Source organism: Rhodamnia argentea, chromosome 6, assembly GCF_020921035.1.
Source record: "Rhodamnia argentea isolate NSW1041297 chromosome 6, ASM2092103v1, whole genome shotgun sequence".
Lineage (NCBI taxonomy): Eukaryota > Viridiplantae > Streptophyta > Magnoliopsida > Myrtales > Myrtaceae > Rhodamnia > Rhodamnia argentea.
This window is the reverse complement of record NC_063155.1, coordinates 20,696,585-20,721,385: the sequence shown is the minus strand read 5'-3', so window position 1 is coordinate 20,721,385 and position 24,801 is coordinate 20,696,585. Positions and strand designations below refer to the sequence as shown.

The window sequence follows — 24,801 nt, the reverse complement described above, 5'->3', positions numbered from 1 at the left end:
GATCAGACATCCAATATCTTGTGCAAGACCTGCATATCATTTCAGCCCAATAATTGGGAAAAGTATAAAAAAAGTCATAAACCCATTGCATTAGTGCCAATTCAATCCTAAACTTTTTTTTTTTGTGCTAATTTAGTCCTAAACCTTTTGTATTTGTGCTATTTAAGTCTTAAACCTTTTATTAGTACCAATTCAGTCCAAAACCTTTTACAATAGTGTCGATTTAGTTCTAAAAATTTTGCATTTATGCCAAATGAGTCAATTCGATCAATTTTGATTGGAAATCACTGGCATGGACGTCAATTATCCTACGTGACACGGTTGGCGCTAACGTGGATATTTTTTAATATTTTAAATAATTTTTAAAAATAATTTTGAAAAAAACCAAAAAAATGCTTAAAAAGTTATTTAAATATTAAAAAAAATTTAAAAAAAGTCAAAGTTAGCGCTAGCGGTGCCATGTAGGACAATTGATGTCCACGTCAGCGATTTTCAATCATAATTGGTCGAATTAACTCAATTGGTATAAATATAAAAGATTTAGGACTGAATTGGCAACAATATAGAAGGTTTAGGACTAAATTAGTACTTATAAAGGGTTTAGGACTTAATTGGCACCAATACAAAAGGTTTAGGCTGAATTAACACAAAAAAAAAAGGTTTAGGACTGAATTGACACTAATGCAATAGGTTTACGACTTTTTTTTACACTAATCCCCCCAATAATTTATTTCAATTTTCAGGGCAAGCGAAATCATTTTTAACCCTCAATGTACATCATTGAAACTGTTAACCTTAATCTAATAAGGAGAGCAACATTAACACCGGACTAGAAGAGGTGCGAAAGGATTGACCCAATTAGACAGCAGGAGGGTTTTGTGCTATGAGTTCAAAGGAATGGTATGATTACCATCTTAGAAGATTTCTAAAGATGAGTTTATCTAACTAATGCAGGCCACAAAAAGTGAAATAAATTATTGTGTTGAAATGACATAGAGGTCTTGCCCAAAAGACTTAATGTCCGAACGAAAAGAGGTGTGGTATGATCAATAATGACGGTGCGTTTGGCATAATTTCTTGTTATCTCTCATATTTTGGTCACGGCGCTAGTAAATAGACCTAATACGAAACATCAATTAAATACATTGCATTTTTACCTTCTCACTTTAGGGTTAAAGAGTGGGTAATGTAGACCGATAATTTAGTTCAATTGGCGTACTCACGGTTGAAGCGTTGATTTGGACGGCTAACGTTAAATCTACTTAATAAATGTGTGAGCCCATTAAAGATGGAAGATAAATTTTATGATCTTAATGCATTGTTTTTTGCTATAAAAGAAAATACTTCCATTCCTTCAAAGCAGTACAAATGTTAAAGAAGGAAAAAGAGCCTACGTTAAGATGATTGATTGAAGAAGATTTTACTAATACTATTTTTTTACTCTATATGGGAGAACATTAAAAAGAAAGGAAGATGTAGTTCCTATATGATGAAAAGCCCAAATTGCAAGCTCATGAGCAACTGCATTACTGGCTCTACTCGCCCACTACAAACTCCATCTTGAATCGTTGCTTAGGAGGAGACGAGTCCGAGACGAAAAGATGAATGCACCAAGGGCAAAGGCCCCTACATTGAATTGCATCAATTAACATCTTACAATAACTTTCAAAGATTGCTTTGTGGATGTCGAGAGATTGGGTAGCATTGCGCGCGAGAAGAAAAATTGCAGCTTCCACTTTCATTGGCGAGTTCCATCTTCCTCGTCTTGTCCACGCTTGAACAATTGAGCCTCCATCCGATCGCAAGCCAAGTCACTATTGGAGTGACGAAGGAGGCCTACCCACGGATCTGCTCAGCCAGCCTTACAACAATGCTAATGGCCTCTTTGTTAGCTTTCCACGCACCATTCACGTTAAAATTCAACTCTTGATTTGTCGGAGGAATCCAAGAATTTGTCCCAATTGAATCTGATTCCTCGATTAACTCAACTCTTTTCTCCTTCTTAAAGATATGCATTTGAGTCTAATGTATCTGCACCGTGGGTTTACCTCGAATCACATAACATAAAGAACTTGAATATATTAGACTCACTTGCACTCGACACACTTGATAACGGTTCAAGCGATGGAGGAAGAAATATGACTGGGCCAAATGAACCCAAAAAGTCTTTTAAGTGTCCCAATTCGATTTTTCCATTTTTAATGGCGTTGGCGATTTAGCTCGTCGCAAAGCTATTTCACGAAATATCAATCAACGAACTGCGATTCTAACATGTAAATATCATGTTGGCGGCGATCCCGGAGGGAGGTGTTCGCATCCACTTCCGGCTGTCCAGCGAGGTGGTCGGCGATGTTGCCCTAGGCGGCGATGTATCTGGGCTTCTTGGTTCCCCCCAAAATTCCCTTCTTTTCCTTTCCTTTCCTCGCTTCTTCATCCGTCTCTTCCCCATTTCCTTTATTCTTCTCTCTTTCTTTTCCTTATTTAAGCGGGTAAAAACACGTGAGGAACTCGCAAGTCGTCGTGCGTTTATATAAAGGACGAGAAGGAACAGGAAGAAACCCAACGTCACTGGAACTTTCTCATACGGACAAGCGCACGCTCTTCTCGCATTTTCGCCGTCTCCTCCGGAAAAGAGCTTCCCTTCACTACGAGCGAGAAAGGGTCTCTGAGAGTTGGGTTCCGGGACACAGAGAACCGCCAGAGGAGGAGGAGGAGGCCCGTCATGGCGGTGGAGACCGACGCCTCCCCTCCGCCGGAGTTGGCGCTCGCCGACACCGACATCAACTGGGACAGGTCGTTTTTTTCTGTCCCTTTTCGCGTTAGAATGAGTCGCTGAACTCGTTGGAACTGCTTTCCTCGCTTTTTTTTTTCTCTGTTTCTTTATAATTGCTTTTTGGGCAATCTTTTTCTGTCGATGGTTTTCAGCATGATATGATGTTAATGCTGGTTTTAGTATTGAATCATCGGCTTTTCGTGTTTCGTGGATTCTTGGTTTCGATTCTGGTAGAAATTCTTCAGCGTGTTGTTTGTGTTTTGGTCGCTGCACCGTGCTGGAAAGTTTCTCTTCGGATTTTATGTTTCATGGGAAAATCAGTTCATGCTAATTGTTGTATTAGGTTCCACGAAAATGAAGGTAGAGCGTTCACAGTGAAAGGAAGTGCATAGATTCTAGTAATATAGTTCAATTATTCTTAGACTGGTTTTCGAATCATTACTAGATTTTGAAATGCATAAACTGTAGAAAGACGTTCAATCATCCTTATGCTGGCTTGGGAATGATCACTGGATTTGGGTGTGTGATGTTTCAAAAAGCTATATGTAACAACAGATTTTAACAATCTAAGGAACTATGTGACAAATTGACCAAGTGACAAATTGAGCTGAGTTAAGGGTGCAACCGCATTTTTGAACTTGCAGCTCTATTTTAGCAACTTCTTTCCTTTACTATTCCTCTTATCGATGATTGAGGAATTCAATCGGTTGATTGTGTCCAGTGTGGGATTGCGGATTCTGCATGACCTCCTCTTTTGTGATACCTATCAATGTTTGCTGGACTTGGTAATTGCAAATTCATAGTGTATGGGTCTCTGTCATTTTTGTCACCCATTTAACGGAGTACCTAGTTGTTAGTATAGATTGGCTTGTTTATATTAGATACTGAAACGGGAATTTGCAACCCTTTGTTTGCATCAATTAGGTTGGACAAGATGAGATTTCATATAATTGGGGCTGTACTCTTCACTGCTCAATCTGCATTACTACATCCTGCATCAGTTGTGAAGACCAGAATGCAAGTAGCTGGCTCTGGAATGTCTCAAATGCGTGGGATGGATGTGTTCAAACATATCTTCAGAAACGATGGTATTCCAGGTGTATTTAGAGGTTTTGGGACATCTGCCATCGGATCATTGCCTGGTAGAGTTCTGGCTTTGACGTCACTAGAAGTATCAAAAGATATGACGCTGAAATATATGGAATGTTGTGATATGCCCGAAGCCACTCGTGTCGGCGTTGCAAATGGTGTGGCAGGCATGTTGTCAAATTTAGTTTCATGTGTCTACTATGTGCCTTTAGATGTGGTATGTAACTTTGTTCCTGGAACAATCCTCCCTTGTTTTCTTGTTGGCAATCTACAGAGTCCAATGAAGTTTACCTGATGCAGATTCATGGACTCCTTGTTGACTTGGTTTACATGACCCTTACTGCAGAGGCTATGTAATTCTACCAAATGATGAGAATACCTTATATGGAATGTTCGTGGTGTGGTCCTTGGGCTATCTTTCTAGTTATGGATGCCCAAGATCTTGTATAGGCCATTGTTACTTCTCAAACTTGTTGGCTCTATTATTTCCTTTGTCTTCCCATCTATTTTTTATCCTTCATTATTCAGTTGGGCTGACAATAAGTGCTAATGCAATGTTCCTGTGGAGTAGCAATGTGGGTAGACCTCTGCCCCTTCTCCAGTGCCAATAAGAGGTCAAATTAAGTAGCCAAAATAACCCAATGCGGGGTTTAGGTCTTAGGGGATTTTCCAAAAAAGCTCAAGTAGAGTCATCTTGAGGGGTCAACATACTTGAATCTCCATTTGAGATTTTTCACTCACCTTATGGACTTCAGCATTGTTCGTAATTTCCTGTTGATTTGGAAATATGTCCTTTCTCTGATCATATTTTTGTAGTCCTTTGCATGCGCCACTCAAAATTTGTCTCATAGTTTTGCATTAAACCATCAGATCTGTCAGAGGCTAATGGTGCAAGGACTTCCTGGAACTGCATCATGCAATGGACCGTTTGATGTAGTTCATAAAGTCATGAAAGTCGAAGGAGTACGTGGACTTTATAGAGGCTTTGGATTAACTGCTCTTACCCAGTCTCCAGCATCTGCACTGTGGTGGGGCGCCTACGGAGCAGCCCAGCACGTTATCTGGAGGTGAGTTTGTGCAATGTGGTTGCAGTTTGATCAGACTTATACTTCAGCACGAGTCAACATTCAATATCTTGCTTTCATTGGTCTAGGAGCCTGGGATACAAAGATGAAATGGAGAAGCCATCTCATGCCGAGATGGTGACAGTACAAGCTACTGCGGGATTGCTTGCTGGCGCTTGCTCATCGATAATTACCACTCCTCTAGATACTGTAAAAACACGACTTCAGGTTAGACTCTTTTACGCCAAAGTCTATGGAGATCAGTTTCTTGAGAACAGTGTTCTGTTCCAGTCACCTTCCGTAGACATGTTTCGTATGTAGTTAATTAAGCGGGCTCTTATGACAACTATTGCTGCATTTGCTTTTCTTGTGTCAAAGGTCATGGACAATTTTAGTGGGGGAAGACCGTCCGTGCTTAACACTGCAAAGACACTAGTTGAAGAAGACGGGTGGTGGGGGTTTTATAGGGGGTTCGGACCACGGTTTCTGAGCATGTCGCTGTATGGAACGACCATGATCGTGACTTATGAACTGATAAGTACGTTTTCCTCCCATCTCTTTGTAGAAGATGAGCAAGAGCAGTTACACGTACTCCATGTTTTATCAAGAACTATTCCGTGTGTTTCCAATATCTGCTTCTTCTCCGGGGTTGCATTTCACACATTGTTTCACCATCTACCATTTTTATAGTCGGAAAATTTGAAAGATTGGGGAGACAGCTGCAAAGTAGTTTTGCAACTCTAGCCTCATGCCTCTTTATTTCCAATGTATAGCAACTTTGCAAGGGATTCTTAGAGTGGTCTGTGTTTTGCTCTGCAGAAAGATTATCGTTGAAACAAGACTAGCTTTCCGGAACTCAGAGTTGGAAGCTGTCTCGCCGAGATGTTCAAGCTGATGATTCTTTGAATCTTTGCTGCTGCATTTTTTTTTTTTTTGGGTTGAAAGGTACAGTACCTTTCTCAGATTTTGCATACATCTTAGATTTATATAGTACCATGTCGTCATGCTTCAATGTCGTAGGATTCGCAAATGTAAAACAATTCTAGGATTTCAAGAGAGGGAATCAATAAGACTATATCTTCACTCAATTGGTTTATTATTACACTTTATTAGAGAAGGATACTTATATCTGAACAATATGCATAGGAGAGGAAATAATTTATTCTAACAAGAAAATAGGAAATCACGTAACATTAAATGATATCCCTAATATTTAAGAATATATCTAAGAATATTTTTTAATAGGGAAATCTCAAACATCCATAAATATACTTCAACACTTCCTCTTCAAGCTGGAGCATTCAGCTTGCATCTGATAAGTGTAACTTTCATCCAAAGTGACTATGTGCCAAGTAAGCCAGACCTTACACTAAACAAGAAATATGGATACATCAAACTGGATTCTAGATAAGGATAATTATGTAAGCCAAACATTACACGATAAATTAAATGTAATCCACATCGTCACTGGATTTGATGAGTGCTGAAGAAACACATAATCATGATTTGACAAGTGCTAAAGAAACACATAATAAGAAAGTTGACATGTCTTTCTCATACAACCTTGATAGAATCGTATGGAAACCCAACTTGAATTGATGCCCCCATGGCACTCAACTTTAGCTGCTTAATGAAGGTGTGCTTGACTTCGACACTCACAGCTACCTGGATATTCGACAGCGGTTTCGCTCATCGATGATGCTCGCATTTTAAAGAAAGTACCACAACGAATAACATGGTAGTGTTGTTGAGTGTTGACAAAATAGAGATTTTTGTTGAAGATGAGACAACTAAAAACGGCATAAAGGAAGAAAAGGCTAGGGCTTAATTTGGTTCTTTCTCTCTTGGTAGCTTTGATACCAAAGTTAGGTGATTTTAGACCTTTCTCATCTCAAAAGCTAGTTCAAAGGTTAAAGATTTCCCTCACACTTATAAATCGATCACCAGCCTTATTTCACAACCAATGTATGACAACCCCAACATTCTCCCCCTTATATGTTGGGCCATGGGTCGGAGCAACAACAATTCGTATATCTCTCGTGTGGCTTTTGGGTTCAGATTTGTTGGTAATTTGGGTTCTGATACAATGTAAAGTAATTTTAGGATTTCAAGAGAGAGGGAATCAATAAAGATGTACTCAATTGGCTTGTCATTACACTTTATTATAGAATGATATTTATACCCTAACAATATGCATAGGAAAGGAAATAATCTATTCTAACAAGGAAATAGAAAATCACGAAATAGTAAATAATATCCCTAATATTTAAGAATATCTCTAAAAGTATTCTCTAATAGGGAAATCTCCACTATCCATAAATATATTTCAACAGCAAAATTTAGGTTTCCTTTATTTCACAAAAAATGATATGTTTCTGGAAAATATTTTTTAGAAAGTTAAAAATGACAATATTTTCCGATGATCCGCTTAAACCCGAAAATTATCTAGATTCTTTTTTGTAATATTAACCCTTTTAACAGAAACTAACGGAGGATAAATTTATCATAGATGTACCAATTTAGGATTTTTGAGGGTCAAAAAATTAGTTTGTGGTTATTTTTTTAAAAATTTATCACAGATGTTTTACTTTGAGGCTTTTCGTAATATTAATCCAATGTTATAATTCTATTTTTTTTTTTTTGCATAGTTTAAATTTTTTTGAAGACTTTGGGTTAAACAAAAGGGTGACTTGCCTTGCAAGTGTCAAAACAAAATAAAGGAAGGTGAAAAAATAAATAGCACAAAAAATATGAAAAATAGCATAATATTATCTAGGATTGGTACCATGAAAAACCTCAAATAGGTACATCTGCGATAAATTTATCCGAAATTAATTTTTTTTGCCATAAAAAACCCCAAATTTGTACACTTGTGATAAATTTATTCTAAACTTACTTTTTGATCATCAAAAATCCAAATTGGTATTGAAATATTTATCCCAAACTTATCTTTTGACCATAAAAAAATCCAAATTGGTACACCCGTGAAATATTTTCTCTCTGTTAATTTTCATTAAATTTTATCTTCAATTACCAAGTTAGATGACACATGGTAGTTAATGAGTATGCTAGTTTGTGGTTTTTATTTTTCGTTTGTTGCAAGTGTAGTGATTTGGAGTTGTTCATAGCATTAACCTTTTTAAAAGAAATTAATGAAGAGTAAATTTGTTACATATGTACCAATTTGGGATTTTTGTGGCCAAAAAGTTAGTTTGTGATAAACATATCATAAGTGTATCGATTTGAGGTTTTTTGTGGTAAAAAAATTAGTTTGACGTGAATTTATCACAAATGTACTAGTTTGATGCTTTTTATGCTCAAAAATTTAATTTGAAGTAAATTTATCATATGTGTACAAATTTGGGGTTATTCGTCATATTAACCCAATTTTATAAGTCATTTATTTTCCTAGCTTAAATATTTTCATATACTTTGGGTTAAATAAAAAGGTGTCTTGCCTTATAAGTGTCAAAATAAAATAAAGAAAGGTGAAAAAGTAAATAGCACTAAAATAACTTCAAAAATAGCATAATATTATCTATGCTTAATACCACGAAATATATCAAACTGGTACACTTGTGACAAATTTACTCAAAACTAACTTTTTGACCATTAAAAATCCCAAAATTATTTTTTGACCACCAAAAACCTCAAATTAGTATACTTATGACAAATTTGTTCTCAATTAGTTGTCGTTAAACTGGACAAATATCACGAAAAATTCTATACGAAAAGTAAAACCATGAATTGGTCACCCTTCAACCGTAACGTGTCATTCAACTCAATAATTTGATGTTAAAATTTAACGAAAACTAACAGAGAGTAAATTTATCGTAAGTGTACCAATTTGTGATTTTTGATAGTAAAAAATTAGTTTGGGGTAAATTTGTCACTGTATACCAGTTTTAGTTTTTTTTTTTGTGTGGTATTAACTGTGTTATCTAACATAAATTAACATCTCAACAATATTTTTCCATACTTAAGGCAGCCAAAAGAAGAAAAAAAACTCTCATACGAGCTCTACTGTAGCATTTCTCTTCTGCATTCCCCGGAGTTTTGAAAATTCCGAACATCTCATAGCTATACATAACTTTATTGACTCATCTCTTACACGATTTAAAATTTTAATTGAAATGGTGCATGTTATTACATAATGTTTTGTTGTGGGCGTTAGAATAGGACCTTTCCTTCATACGAGAGGATCGGAAAAGACCTACCGTTGATATACCAGTTATCTTGCCCATTGTAAATGTTAGGTAGCTAAATGCGGAACGGTTGAAAACATGCAAGTAGGGAGTCCACTCCAAAATAAGCACCCTCTTATTTTGACTTCCACATATACAAAAAATTCGGATGAAGCTAAATAAATGAAATCATGAATATTAAGTATAAGTGTCAAACAAGTGGGTCGAGTTTGGATCGGATCGAATATGGTTCGACCCATATTGATCTATTTAACCCATTTTGACCCGTATATAATGACTCATACCCGATTCGACCCGCACTTCACCCATATCCCTACCCGACCCATTTTAACCTATATTATCAAAACACACTAATATTCTAGGAAAATCTATGCAATTCATTTAACCTACTTTAAGCTAGTCTCCGACCAATCCCCAAAAAAAAAAAAAAAAAAGCTATACATGTATATATCTTACATGGTTAAAAACTTCACATCAAATAAAAAAGGCAAAATAAATAATGAAAGAATTAATAAGTTACTGTCAGTAAGATTATTGTCTCGGACAACCACGGACCACCTTCCCAAGCATTGGTACTTGGTAGAAAGATAATATTTTGCGCGTACTCGTACTATCTTTCCATTTTCTTCTTTTTGCTCCATGCATAGCCTTCCACTTGAGCTCGAGGTATGTGCATGGAGAATCCATGTACAATGTAATGTGTAGCCTAAAGCTTGTTGAAGTTCGCTAACCTAGTAAAAAGATAATTCTTCTTCAACTTTTACAGCATATCCAGTAAATTCATCTGGACGTCGTATTGCACGAAGATTATGCACCGTTACATTGTCGCACATCACGTAGATAAAATTTAGTGATTCAGTTCTATGATTTACAGGCCGAAGGAATGTTCATCCATGAACTCGAAACATTTACTTGATCTGCACTGGTCAGAGTACTTTTGGCGAGCTAGCGAGAGATGTGGAGGAGCGGGTGCAAGGGCGAGCTCTTTCTTGACCTCTTCAAAGGGCTCGAACACCACGCCGTTAGATTGCCGATTGCTTGCTCCTTTCGACGCACGGACCAGCGGAAACTGCTCATTCCTTCCACGCAAGAAGCGAACCGTCGAGGGTGTCGTCGAACAGGGCGAGAAAAGGAGGGAGAACAGAGCGTGGTTGTCCCCGTTCAAGAGAGAAAAAACCTGAGAAGCCTTGAGCAACATCGGATCAAGAACGAAAACAAACGAAGATTGTATCGATGATAACGGTTGTAATGGATGCAGAGAGAGACGGTGAATTAGGGGTGTCAATGGGCCGGGTCGGGCCGGGCCCGAAACTTAACAATACCGAGCTCGACCCCGCCAGACCCGGCCAGAGCCCGAATTACATGTGCCCCAACTCTTCAGGCTAGGTTGGGTCAGATTATTTTTTTTTTAATTTTTATTTTTTGAAATCAAAATCACTTCACCAATCCATTGAATGAAAGAATATAAAAAAATAAAAATAAATTAAATTAAAAAGAAAACATGGGTGTTAAAAAAAGCTGGTGCCGCCCGGTTAAAAAAGGTCCGAAAATTAGGTGAATTTTTGGGCCAAGCCGGGTCGGGTTGGGTGGGGTCGCGCAGGCTTTTTTGACACCCCTAGTGAATTTGGCGACCTAGAAATAGAGAAGAATTGAAGAGAGAGAGAGAGAGAGAGAGAGAGAGAGAGAGTGACGTAGAGGAAAAAATGAACCCGGATGCATCTGTGACCCAAGTCCAACTGATTATTTTACTTTCTGTATGGGTCGAAAGTTGGTCGAAAGTGGGTTCTATGTGTGACCCATTTTTTACCCATCTAATTTAGTTTCAACTTTTTGGATTCATTTTTATTGCGCCCTCTAAAAACTAGCAACCCACTTAGAACCCACTTTATATAACATATGGGTAAAAAATGGGTTATGAACCCATATTGATAGCTCTAATATTAAGCTACATAATGTATCCTCATATACTGAATCTGCTTTCCATTTTAGGAACAAGAACAGAAGAAATAAATTTATCACTCTTCATCTATGTTTATTAATTCAATACTTATCTTAATTAGTACTATAAGAATTTATTATTGAATATTTATTTAAAGAACATAAATATTCTCTTAAGTCTATAAATTAACTCCATATTATTGGAAACTCTTCATTCGTACATGACGAATCGACTAGGTATATTTATGTAATAACACATGAGTAATAATTAACAATCATTTTTACTTTGTCTAAAACTATTACACATGATTGAATTCGATTCATTGCTAGAAAAGCCCAACCCAAGGCTCCAGAAATTCCTTGTTTTGAGAAAATGGTAATTACATAAATGATTTTTGGACTTTGGTCTCACGTGTCATGTCGAATTTTTAATTTGTTCAATATGATCTCTAAATTTTAACCCAACATACGATATCGATTATGAACTATTAACTTATTCACGTGGTCTTTAAACTTTTGGTAGATGTTCAATCTAAACTCTAAAATACAAAATATTACATTATCATTGAGTTGAATACCCACTTAGATAATCCGCATGTCACGTTTCTTTTGTCTATCGTTCAAACGTACCTGGCCGAAAGTCAAATCAATAAATTTTGTTAATTTGAATCAATTGAAAATACAACATTGAATGTTTTCGTATAATTTAAGAACTAAATTGTATAGTAGCATAAAAATTTATGAATCGTATTGAATAAATTAAAAATTTAAAAATAACGTTGTATATTGAACTAATTTAACAAATTAAAATTTCCTGGCAACAAGTCATTTTCTCCTTCTAGAAACTCCCAAGTCGCTACCCTTCTCCATTCACCTGTCAAATATGGAGCTTTCGCGTGAATGAACAAACGCATCCAAAACGCGCTGCGTTTCAATGCTTTCTCCCGCAGCAACTTCAGCGCATAAGAGCAGGGAAAGAAACTGAAAACGCACGCTTCACCTGTCAATCAACCGAAGAACATCCCGTCATCTCCGAACTCCGAAAAACTGAAGAGCTCACGATACTCGCCAGTGTCAACAACAGAGGGAACATCGAAGGGGCGACGGGGGTTGGTTTAGTGGGTGAAGAAGATGGAAAGCGGCTTCTGCTTCGGCTGCCTCGAGCGCCGGATCGAGTCCGATTTCTCTGACCAGCTCGTCTTCTCCCATGGCCTCTCCGATTCGCCTCTCCCCTTCGGATCCTCCGCCGTCGTGCAGGTCCGGCACTGCCTCCGTCTCTTGCCAGCTCTCTGTTCCCGTGTCCGGCATGTGGAGCTCAAGCGCTCCGTGTGGTGTTCGGTTAATCATTTTGGAATTGGTGTTTTGGTCGCAGATGTCGAGCTCTGACGGCGAGGCTTCAGCTTCGGCTTCCGCTTCCGCTTCCGCTTCGCAGTTCTTTTTGCACTACTTGCCGGCTCGTCGACACGCTTGCTTGGCCAGATACATGTAAGATCATCAAAGCTCGTATCCTTCCCTCGTGTTTGACTTCTGCTGGAATGCTTAGCTTTGTTCGTTCATTAGGCTAGTATTCAGAATCAGGATCAACGGTACATACTTGGTTATAATGGTCTCATTCGAACTATTACTTTTTCTCTTTCCCAAGGAAGTCGTCCAGATATCCTTATGGTACAGTGATATTCTCATACCTGATTTTGCAACTTACACGTAATGTAGTATGTGGAGGGAGATTGATTTCTTGGAAGCTTTGCTCAGTAAATGTGGTGTTATGCTGTTTCGTACGTCAGTGTCGAGCATGTGAATGTGCCGAGTATGTGGTGTACTGTCAAGTAGCATAGGTTTATGGGGATTTAGGGGCATATTTTGATGAAGCACATCATTCTCTCGATGTGCTTCTTCTGAAGTTTCTGGTGCTGTTGAGTTTCCCATCTGTTGATAATTGATACATCGTGCAGTGATGAGTATGCTGGGGAAAATCCTCAAGAAGAGAACAACAATGAGATTGTTTCTACGGTTTCATCCAAAGCAAAAGAAGAACATGATAATGCTGTGCTATTTGATGGCAAAGCCACTGAGAAGGCTCCAAAAAGCGTACCTGTATCTGTTTTGAATGATAGCGGAAGAACATGCTCTGGGGCATTGGGATCTAAATGTACTGGTTGTAAACATTCTTACAAGTATTCTTGTGATAGGACAATTACTGCATTGGCGCCAATAGCTTATGTTGCCCCTTGTTGCTACTCCAGATTCCAGGGACTTGCTTCTAGCTTCTTGTCTGGGTCGCTGGAAGATCATGTTTTACTCTCGCTCTGTCTCTTAATTGAAGGAAAGGCCACAGGTCGGGACAGTGTTAACTTCCTTAATCTAATTGGTGTGCCTTCATATGGTGAAGATGTTTTCCCAGGATGTTTGAGGCATCCAAATATAGCTCCTGTTCTTGGGATGCTTAAATCTTCTGATCATATTAATTTGGTGCTCCCTAAAACCCCATATACCTTGGAAAACATTCTTCACTATAGTCCTGAGACTTTGATGTCTGAATGGGATATAAGGTTTCTAATATATCAAATTCTATCTGGTCTAGCATATATACATGGATTAGGCATTACTCATGGAAATATTTGCCCATCGAGTATAATGATGACGAAGTCATACTGGTCCTGGATTTCCATTTTTGATCAGCCCAGCTCAGGCTTGACGGACAGGGAATGCACTACTCCTCCAAATAACAAAATTGGGATTAGCTGCAATGTGGATGGGTGTGCGTGTCAAGGACTTTATGCAGAGTTGAAGCTGTCCCAGTCTGTTGATTGGCATTACGAATTTCGGCGATGGTGGAGGGGGGAGCTAAGTAATTTTGAGTATCTTCTCATCTTAAACAGATTGGCTGGGAGAAGGTGGGGAGATAATACATTTTATCCAGTAATGCCATGGGTAATAGATTTTAGCACAAAACCTGAAGAAAATTCTGATACAGGGTGGCGAGATTTAAGCAAGAGTAAGTGGAGGTTAGCTAAAGGGGATGAACAGTTGGATTTCACCTATTCAACGTCTGAAATCCCTCATCATGTGTCAGATGAGTGCCTTTCTGAACTGGCCGTCTGCAGCTACAAAGCGAGAAGGCTGCCTTTGAGGGTACTACGGTTGGCCGTACGATCAGTGTATGAACCCAATGAATATCCCTCGACTATGCAAAGACTTTACCAGTGGACTCCTGATGAGTGCATCCCAGAATTCTACTTTGACTCACAGATTTTTCATTCTATACACAATGGTATGGCTGATTTGGCTATACCGTCCTGGGCTAGTTCCCCTGAGGAATTCATTAAAATGCATCGTGATGCATTAGAAAGTGACAGGGTGTCGTGCCAAATCCATAATTGGATAGATATCATCTTTGGGTACAAAATGTCAGGTGTGGCAGCTGTTGCAGCCAAGAACGTTATGCTACCATCAACAGGCCCTACAGTGCCTAGACCAGCTGGACGCCGTCAACTCTTTACTCAACCACACCCGATGCGCAGGGCTATTTCCAAGAAGATGTGCTACATAGACAATGGATCAGCTGAGTCTCAATGTCATGATAACTGTCTTCTTTCTGAAACTGTTAACCTGCAAGAACTGGAAGAAGCGTTTGCATTTTCTGAACATGCTAGGCATTTAAATCCAGCCTATTGTTTCAATGAGGATTCTAACAAAAACATCCCATATATGGAAGGGGTGGTCACTGATAGCATTAAAGAACTCATAACTGATGAAGGAGATATCAGCCAGAAGTATGGAGTGCCACATAGGATTGATCTGAATAATCTTCTTGAGCACATTGAAGTGGAGGATGAAAGTTCCGTGGGATACCAAGAGATACTGCTCTGGAGGCAAAAATTATATTTGTCGAAGACTCCTTCCACAGGTGTGGAGAGAGATATATTTTCTGTCGGTTGTGTCTTAGCTGAACTTCATTTAAGGAGGCCACTTTTCGATCCAGTGTCTCTGGCTGAGTACCTAAATGATGGTAGATTGCCGGGCTTGCTTCAAGAACTTCCTCCTGACACCAAAGTGATTGTGGAAGCTTGCATCCAGAATGAGTCGAACAGGTAATACTTGGCATTTCCTTTCTTAAAACTCGTGATGTAAATTATTTGGTAGTACTTCTACTCTGAGTGCTTAATAGTGGCGCATACATAATATCACTTGTCTAAGGATGTGATATGCAACTTATGCACGAAGAACCCATTACAATTCCTTATAAATGCAGGTAAATGAGATTGACAATGCATTTTTCTACGCTTAACCTGATGTACTTTTCTTTGGCATAATAATTAGGAGGCCATCGGCCAAAACTCTTTTGGAATCTCCGTACTTTCCTGCAACAGTCAAGTCTTCCTACTTGTTCATTTCTGCGCTTCAGCTTCTGGCGACAGATGCATCTCGTCTTAGATACCTGGCAAGTTTGGCAAAACAAGGAGCCTTTAAAGCAATGGGGACATTTGCAGCTCAAAAGTGTGCTAGCTATTGCTTGCCACTTTTGGTGACTCCTTCATCAGATACCGAAGCTGAATGGGCCTGTATAGTACTCAAAGAACTTATAAAATACCTAATGCCTTTGGCATTAAAGACAACAATCTTGCCTTCTATCCAGAAGATTCTACAGGCTAGATATGAACTTCATCTTATACATCTTACATGTCAATTGTGTTCTGAATTATTATTTCGATTTATTTCTAATTTGACGATACTTTCAGACTGCAGGTAATTCACATTTAAAAGTATCTATCCTTCAAGACACATTTGTGAGAGAGATATGGAATCGGGTCGGTAAAGATGTATATCTGGAAACATTACATCCTCTGGTCATATCAAACTTGCACATTGCTCCACATAAGAGTTCTGCTGCAGCTGCTGCTGCTTCTGTGCTGTTAATTGGTTCTAGCGAAGAGCTCGGTATACCAATAAGTGTTCACCAGGTTAAACACTTCCCAGTATTATCCACCTTCTATTATTTGAAGGTTTTGCTTTGTTTACATTGTTCTGGCATTTATAGATAGGTCCATCTGGTTGAATGTTGAACCTATGTAATGCCTGTTTGAGTATGCATACTAAAGATTTGAGCCTTGACACAGACAGTTTTGCCTTTGATTCACTGCTTCGGGAAAGGACTCTGTCCTGAAGGGATTGATGCCCTTGTTAGAATCGGTAAGTTTGTTCTCCGGCTTTTCTACAGCAGTCTTCTATAGAACTAAACAGTGCATTGTGTTAGCTATTAGTTTTGGCTTTGGTTTCAGGTGCACTTCTTGGGGACTCGTTTATTGTGAGACATATGCTGCCATTGCTTAAACAGGTGATCCATTCCTGTCTCAATGTTTCATCCATGAGTAAACCTGAGCCTGTGCAGAGTTGGAGTGGTTTAGCTCTAGTCGATTGTCTGGTAACATTACATGGTTTAGTTGGATTCTTGCCAAAAGACCTGGTTGTGAAAGAGCTGATCAAAGTATGTACCACATGCCAATTCTGGTTTTCTCAGTATCATTATACATGTTTCAGAAATAACTTCGGAAAGTTCAATGTCCTGCAGGATTGCAATTGTCCACATGTTATCGTTCTGATGCAGCCCAATGTAGAAACTTCTGTACTTCAGGTGCTTCAAGTATCTATTTCGGTGTTCTGTGATGTATTGATAATATTTTTGTTTGTTGAAATGTCATTCCAATCGACCAGTGTATCTTGTCTGATGTGAGAATACATTTTCTTGGCTGAATGGATGTTAAAGTGGTTTATGTGCTGTCATAATCTTCTATACTATACATGAAGGTATTTACTTAGCATGTAAGGATTTGAATATCACTGTTCTACAGGTCTCCTAATTTGAATTAAAAAGTTTAAGTGGGCATGGCCATCTGGCCAGTGAAGATTTTGACTTTTCACTTCTCAAACTCTTCTGGTCCAAGGAACCTATGTTTGTTATTGTTGATAATGCTACTTCCGTTTGCTATTTCAAAACTGGCCCCAAACAGCTGGTTCATCCAGGTCAACTAAAGCATCTAAGCTGCCTTCATCAATTTTCCTGGTTGAACCAGGTTCTAGGTAAAATGGGCAGTTGAAACGGCTCAGCTCGGCATTGGAGCTGCCGACGAAAGGATATAAATCAGTGACCTTAAAGAACCCGAGTCAAAGATCTGCTCCTCAACCAAGTGACGTCTTTATCATCACAATATATTAATGCAGATCCTGCAGCCCAATGCATTAAATAATGGAAAAACATGTAAGGGTGTGAGTGTAAGTGGTGATCCCTGGGTATCTTCAGTGAACTCTGTTGACACTCAACCACCTCGCCAGTATTAATCAATGGCCATGTGTTGAGACACAAATTTTTTTTGGTAAATATGATTATAGAGTGGTTCTGCTGGTTGTTGGACCAGCGAAACCAGTAGCTAAATATGATTGTCTAGCAGTTCTGCTGATTGTCAAACCAGAGGAAGTAGTTGACCCACAATCTTCCGGTGACTTGAGCAGCATGCTGACACTCCAGTACACTGCTTTTATCTGCATGGTAGAAATGTTCTATCGTTTCTTGTCATTATCTGGATCCTTTGTTTTCTAATCTCGTGATAATTTTGTGCGATATTTTTGGCATGTCTGATATTTGCTTTAGATATCCAATGAAGCATTATCCTATTCTCTTGCTAGGTTGCTGCTAGTACCTTGTTGGCAGTATGTCAGCAGATTGGACCTGATTTGACTGCAGTTCATGTTCTTCCACAACTTAAAGAGCTGTTTGATGAGCTTGCCTTCTCTCAGGATACTGCCAGCAGAGTTAGCGGCTCTGTTGACAGAAGCTCAAAGCCTTCCAGAGCAAAGATTGATGGGCAGGCTCAAATTGGGAGTCGTGCAGACCTTGTGTAAGTGCCTTTTTCTTTCAAATTAAGTTTTTTTTTTTACAGTAAATTGTGGTATCTGATTTCTTCTTTTAGTGTGCTTCGCCAAGTAATGCGAACAAATTAGTGTTCCTCTACCTATTACTAAGTAATGGCATGTACAGGTTGCTTCTGTATCCTTCATTTGCATCTCTTCTTGGAATAGAGAAACTCCGCCAATGCTGTGCCACATGGTTGCTTCTTGAGCAATTTCTTCTGCGGTGTCATAACTGGAAGGCATGTTCACTTTATTTTTTAAAATTTGATTAGTTACTCCACACCAAAATTCGTACGATGTGAAATTTCCCAAATGAATTTTTATGTGATTTTCTCATTCTTACAGTGGGAATGTACAGGAGAGTTGTCCCGAAGCAGCTCTGAAAATGCTATTGCAAAGAGACCTTCTATTAGTCAAGGCTCTTCTTCCGAGTACAGTCCTGCTAAGATGTTGCTTAATGGGGTTGGATGGTCTGTTCCCCAAGCACAGGGTAACAGAGGTGTGAAAAACTCGATGCCCCAAAGAAGGTATAGCAGAGTTGACGATAGGCTCCCTGATGGGCACGTAGCAAACTCAAGCCTTTTACACCATGAACATTGGTTCTGGTTTCCTAGTCCAGTCATTAGCTGGGATGGACCTGAGTTTCTTGCACGTATAGGAGGTCTAAGAGATGAAATTCCATGGAAAATCAGAGCGTCTGTAATACATTCGGTTCGTGCACATCATGGAGCCCTAAGATCTTTAGCTGTGTGCCAAGATGAGTCTACTGTTTATACTGCAGGAATTGGTCCAGGTTTCAAAGGAACTGTCCAGAAGTGGGACCTGAGTAGGATGAATTGCTTATCAGGCTACTATGGGCATGAGGAGGTTGGTTTCTGATACTACTTTTTTAAGTGTCAAATAGCACATGCATGCTGTTTAGCCTCCTAATTTTGGTAGCTTCTTTGCCTGGGAAGCTCCAGGTAGCTCCTCATGAGCTATACTCGAGCATCTGCAAGTAAGAAATCTTTGTACTTTTGCATGTGATGTTGGGAAGTGGGGGTGAGAGGAAAGAGAGGAAGAAGGGTCACATTTTGTAACGGGTTAGAGTCAGACTACGACTTCAAATCATATAATTGATAGATGTTCTCGATCTTCAGTTGGAATGGTTCTAGATCTAACAGCCTTGCTTCTAAGATGTGTTTTCATGAATCCTAGCTCAATTTCTCCTTTCTTTTTTCAAAAATCAAGCCTTTTTCTTCTCCCTAATGAGTTGTAGTAGGATTGTACATGTTTTCAGATTATCTCTAGCCTAGGAAGAGTTTCTCTTGGGCATAGCAGCCATCACAAACTTATTTTGTTTTACTGTTACAGGATACTGAGCATCATTATAGGTAAATTTGTAAAGAGTCTTTTGGTTGTGGAGACCATTTTTGAGGATGAAATCAATGATCTTCCAAAGATCTAGAAGTGATGTTGAATCTTGTCGCCTTTGTTGAGAATATTCCTATACATATGGGCTTGAAGTAACATAGCATTGTTTGCTCTTTGAAAAATATTCCTTTGGAACTGTGGTCATTTTCTTGTCTTTGTATACTGACTCGTCAGAACTAGATGAACTGAAACAACAATGATATGACTGATCTTGTTGAGAAGAACATGAGTCTAACATGACGTTAATACGTTTATCCCGTCTTTCCTTTCTCGATGCACTAGTCCTCACATTGCTGAAGTCTTGAGTGCCTTGAAAGGCATCAAGTCCCATGTATAAGACATGTTGAACTCATGATTGTTAAACTTGTCCAAATTTGAAGTCTTAAGAGTTTCCTATTTTCCGGTAATGTAGGGTATTTTCCACACTTCTTATTGTTCATGGTGGTATTAAACAGGTTGTAAATGACATATGTGTCTTATCTGGTGGACTGATGGCATCTTGTGATGGAAACATACATGTATGGAGTGGCCGAAGTGGGAAGGTTACGTCTGTTTTTGCCGAAGCATCAACAGATTCTGCACACTTTGCTAGTCCAATGATAACTGCATCAGGCGTCAGCAATGACCAGATCAATATGCTGAACTCCAGTACACTATCAAGTGGGATACTGACCAGTGCATTTGATGGGAGCTTGTACACTTGCATGCATCATCTAGAATTTAGTGAAAAACTAGTAGCTGGAACTGGAAATGGTTCTCTCAGGTGATAAGTAATTGTCAGTTTGCAATAGAGGATGACATATATCAAAGCCTTTGTCTTCATATGTATTATTTTTTTTAACGTCTACCCTGCTTGACAGATTTATTGATGTTTCCAAAGGTCAAAAGCTTCATTTATGGAAGGGTGAATCTGTTGAATCTGGTTTTCCCTCTCTTGTCTCGGCCATTTGCTCCTCTGAATCTGATGGAAGGTTTCCAAAGAGCACATCTGCTTCACCTTCTTGGATTGCAGCTGGGTTAAGTTCTGGTCATTGTCGACTATTTGACATGAGGACTGGTGATATAGTTGCCTCTTGGCGAGCTCATGATGGATACATAACAAAGGTACTTCAGATTCCTAGAGAAATTTCTTTTGGTCTGTACCAGACTGCCAGTTGCTAATTACAATGCTAAGTGCAGGTTGCTGCATTGGAGGCCAATTTGATTGTTTCTAGCTCTCTTGACAAGACCTTGCGAGTTTGGGATATGAGAAGGTACGGCCTTTATATCTTTTCTTCTTTTATGTCTACATCGCTTAGTTGCTTTGTGTTTAATTATTTGGCTTTCGTTAACTGTGTTTTTTTTTCCTTTTAAAGTGTGCCAATGGTTGAATGGACCCCTCTCTTTATTTGATACCTTTCTTAGTCAAATGTGCTATTGTGCAAAAAGTCTATGCATGTTCAAGCTGTTTCTCTCATTTATGTAAAGCTTAATTCGTAGGAATTCCTCGTCCCAGCTTGCTGTGTATAGAGGCCATACAGATGGGGTGTCTGGTTTCGCGCTGTGGGGTCAAGATGTCATATCGATCTCTAGAAACAAGATTGGGCTTTCGTCTTTGTCGAAGTCTGGCAATGAGGTATGTAAAATAGTTTATTTTGTTGCATATTTTTCCAGCCAAGAGTTAATGCCAATAATAATAACATTACATGTGAATATTTCCTTGTCGAGTCATGTGGACACTTGGCCAATAAATGTTTTGCATAAGCAGTATATTAGATTAAGGTTTCATCCTTAACTATTGTCATTTTGCTTTGGTACGATGGAGTGGAATGAAATGAGAAGATGAAAATATATGGGAATTGAAATCTTTGTTCAGTAAGTTGTGATATTGTAATGGAGTGGGGATTTTGTTTATTATTGGTGAGATAAATATTGTGGGAAGCGAATGGATTCTGCATTCCCATAATATTGTTACAAGTTTAAATGTAATGGCATTTGCTTTTAAGTATAATTTTTTTATAGCATATTAATCATAACATAAGTTAGCAAATATCCTTTATAAAATGATAATTAACAAACAAGAACCATATCATTTAAAATAGTGTTGATTCTCTCTGTTAAATTTAGAGTGCTGTTTCAGATCGTTTATTAAATAAATGTGTATTATTACTCCTAAAGAAACAAGCAACAATATGCATATTTATAATATAGTTAATTTAATAAATTAATTTAATTTTCTAAACCAAATTTACTATAATAAAATATCGTTCCATAAGTATTTATATGTATTATTCTTACCTTATTTATTAGGTTATTATAATCTTAATTAATTGATAATTTTAGGTCAATGTTTGTATTCTTTTAATGCACTATTTGACTATAACCTTTTGTTCATATTATATGCAATTAACCAGTGAAGTTTATAATTGAAGTTTCCGGATTTAAACAAATTTTAATGATCTAAATTTGCTTGTTATTAAAGTTAGGGTTAATACCACAAAAAACCCTAAACCGGTACATCAATGACAAATTTATCCCAAATTATTTTTTTGATCACAAAAAATCCCAAACCGATACACTTGTGACAAATTTACCCCAAATTGGTATACCCGTGATAAATATATCTTCCGTTAGTTTTCGTTAAAGTTAATTGCTGAGTTAGATAGCACGGTTGTTCATATGTATACCAGTTTAGGGTTTTTACCCTCTGTTTATCACAGGTGTATCAATTTGGGATTTTTCGCGATATTAACCCAATTTAACGAAAGGTCAATTTGTCATTAGTATACCAATTTGAGGTTTTTCGTGGTCAAAAAAATTAGTTTAGGGTAAAAGACTTTTTGTAACATCTCCAACAAACTAATTATATGAAATTGAACTTTCCTGCTATACCATTAGTGAAGAGTGCACAACCAATGGTTCCCAAAAGCAATTCCCAAGAGGATTTGACTCCTTGTCTATCTCCAAATTAGCCCGAAAAATAAGCAGAGGAATCACCTTAGGAAAATGCTTCTTTCCAACACATGAACTGAGTCTCTCTATTTGACCAAAAAAATAAATAAATAAATAAATAAATAAACTGAGTCTCTCTACAAGCCCAAAGTTCATGTCACGCAATGCTTGAAATCGCCCAATATACTCCTGAAACCGCAAACATCGTAGTCCGAATATTTTTTTGTCCATCCACAATGTAAAAGTAAGTGATTTGCACTCTCCTTTTCACTTGTGCAAAAAAGTTTATCTATTAATCAGTTTTTTCCTTACTTCTGAGGGTTATCCGTAGTAACATTATGTTCCCTAGCTGCTTCCAAGCGAAAAAGGAAGCTTCAAGGGAACGCAATGTGAGTTTCCAGATAGAATTCACACAGTGTGCTTTGTTATAGTTGCATCTGAGTAGAGATGAGTCTGGATAATAGGATCTAACAGAAAAAAGTTCCATGGGTGCAACAATTTCACCGTAGTCTATCACCATCTCCCACATCCGACATTGCTCAATACTACTCAAAAAAATTTGAGTAAGCTTCGAGCTCCCAATCTTGAGCCCTAACTAAAATGTCAATCTCAACCCACCATTCGCTTATTGTTAGTCTTTCCAACGATCAGCCACCCCAGCTCTCTTTTTTCTTGCTAGTGCAAACATACCTGGAAATAGATCTTTGAAAGCAGTGTCTCCACAACATTGTCATCCCACAACATGGTATACCTACCATTTCCCACTCAAAGTTCTGTTCTTGAAAGCATCCATCCTTGCCTTATGTGCTTCCAATGCCCGACTCAAAGTGGATCCCAATGGCAATCCGAGGTACTTTTTCAGTAACACTAACCTTACAACCAAGAATGCAGGACATTCCTTGCGCATGTACATTCTCGCCCAGAGGACTTAATTCACCTTTATACAAGTTCACTTTCATTCCCGAAACTGCCTCAAATCTTAGTAGTACAGTATCCCTCTTAGGTGCTGAATTTGTTGAATGTCATTATCCAAGAATATTATGGTGACATTCGCCCATAAAAGACGAGATGCGGAAACTTCTTTACTGGCATTGCCAACACTGAAACCACTAATAAATCCTTCATTAGTAGCCTTAATCAACATCTTACTCATTACTTCTGTGAACCTGTTGTGTGATCCGTCTTTTGTCTTGTGTTCCTCCATTGGAAAGAGAGTAAAGTGGCTCTGAGAAGCTACTTTTTGCGGGCAGCTGGTTTTTAAACATTATTCAGAGCATGTTTGGTATGAACCAGAAAGGTGGAAATGAGATAAGTAAAACAAGAAGGGAATAACTGAGTCAGTACTCCAGCTAGGAGTTTTTGATAGATAGATTGACTTTTTCACACACATATAAAGTCGTCTTCACATTGTGGGTTCTGCTACTGAGGAATGGAAGTATGTCCTCAAGTTCTTCAATTCCTATGCTTTTTATATAAATATCGTCATTGATGAAAAAAGTAACATCAAAAGTCCGCTTGCAGTTTTTGATACATCCCGCATTGCGATTATGTGAAGGAAGAATGTTTTCGATTTCTACGGTCATTACATGATCGATAGGGAAACATAATTTGATACCACTGATTTGTCTTTCAAGGGTTTATGATTCATTTTCTTGTTGTAGCATGATTTACATTTTGACAATTCACGTATATGCCCACCGCAGGATGGGGTGCACCGCATTTTACCTCAGAAACTCCATGTCGGAGATCAGGGAACTAAAAATCTGTCAACATTGTCCAGTATAAGTATTCTTCCTTTCTCCCGTTTGTTTCTTGTTGGAACAGAAGATGGCTATCTGCGAATATGTTGTTAAGTTTTGGCTTCTCTTCTGTAAATTCAAATGCTAGTTCTTTCAAATGATCTCCTCCATTTGTCGTTTACCTTCTTCACTCCTTCCTTTCTTAGGCACTAATTTATCTGAGAAATGACGAAGTTTTGGAGGTTCATGGAAATGGTCAATCCCCCGCAGGGTCTTAGGCGGACTCTTCGGTATTTCATATGAACAAGCAATATTGCTCGATCCATCAGCGCCACTTCATCATTAGACACCACGAGCCACTGCAAGTACTACTTAGCCAAAAATTAACATAAAATAGTACGATTAATCCATAGTTGAGTTGATTCTATGTGTTACCTTTGTCAGTCAACATCGTTTATTCGGATTTTTCAAAACTAGACATATGTGTGCGAGAGTAGTGGAGATGTAAACAACATTCTCCTCCTACTTAAAAATGTCCAAATTTCAATATTTTATCGGGAACTTTTAAGTATGCGTTCCCTCTATAGTTACTGAGAAAATTCAGACTAATACTTGTGAAAATCCCTTTTCAAGATCATCAGGCTCATCTCTGATAAAATCTTATTTACAAGACATGCTTGGCCAGAGTTCGGTCGATATGATATTTATTGAAGATCTCTCAATGACGGAAAGTCCTATTTGCA

The 24,801-nt window shown here is 38.3% G+C and overlaps 2 protein-coding genes across 4 annotated transcripts; both read left to right on the top strand.

The window, feature by feature from the left end:
• The first annotated feature begins 2,337 nt into the window (after window positions 1-2,337).
• LOC115728855 (solute carrier family 25 member 44-like) lies at window positions 2,338-6,014 on the top strand. The gene is made up of 6 exons (XM_030659263.2): window positions 2,338-2,793; window positions 3,698-4,079; window positions 4,733-4,929; window positions 5,016-5,154; window positions 5,305-5,464; window positions 5,746-6,014. Exons 1-6 carry the CDS (start codon window positions 2,723-2,725, stop codon window positions 5,769-5,771), a joined length of 975 nt encoding a protein of 324 aa, XP_030515123.1. The 5' UTR covers window positions 2,338-2,722; the 3' UTR covers window positions 5,772-6,014.
• Window positions 6,015-11,982: 5,968 nt separating this feature from the next.
• Window positions 11,983-24,234, top strand: LOC115728851 (protein GFS12). Of its 3 annotated transcripts, XM_030659255.2 has the most exons (16): window positions 11,986-12,326; window positions 12,442-12,554; window positions 13,022-15,160; window positions 15,390-15,717; window positions 15,809-16,030; window positions 16,187-16,259; window positions 16,349-16,554; window positions 16,639-16,701; window positions 17,751-17,962; window positions 18,103-18,214; window positions 18,321-18,842; window positions 19,844-20,151; window positions 20,249-20,492; window positions 20,568-20,641; window positions 20,868-21,003; window positions 24,023-24,234. In XM_030659255.2, exons 1-16 carry the CDS (start codon window positions 12,201-12,203, stop codon window positions 24,170-24,172), a joined length of 5,028 nt encoding a protein of 1,675 aa, XP_030515115.1. In that variant the 5' UTR covers window positions 11,986-12,200; the 3' UTR covers window positions 24,173-24,234. The 3 variants fall into 3 exon arrangements, with proteins under 3 accessions (XP_048136221.1, XP_030515115.1, XP_048136220.1); XM_048280263.1 differs by lacking the exons at window positions 11,986-12,326; window positions 12,442-12,554 and having other exon boundaries at window positions 13,098-13,218; window positions 13,313-15,160; XM_048280264.1 differs by lacking the exons at window positions 19,844-20,151; window positions 20,568-20,641; window positions 20,868-21,003; window positions 24,023-24,234 and having other exon boundaries at window positions 11,983-12,326; window positions 20,249-20,391.
• The last annotated feature ends 567 nt before the right edge of the window (window positions 24,235-24,801 follow it).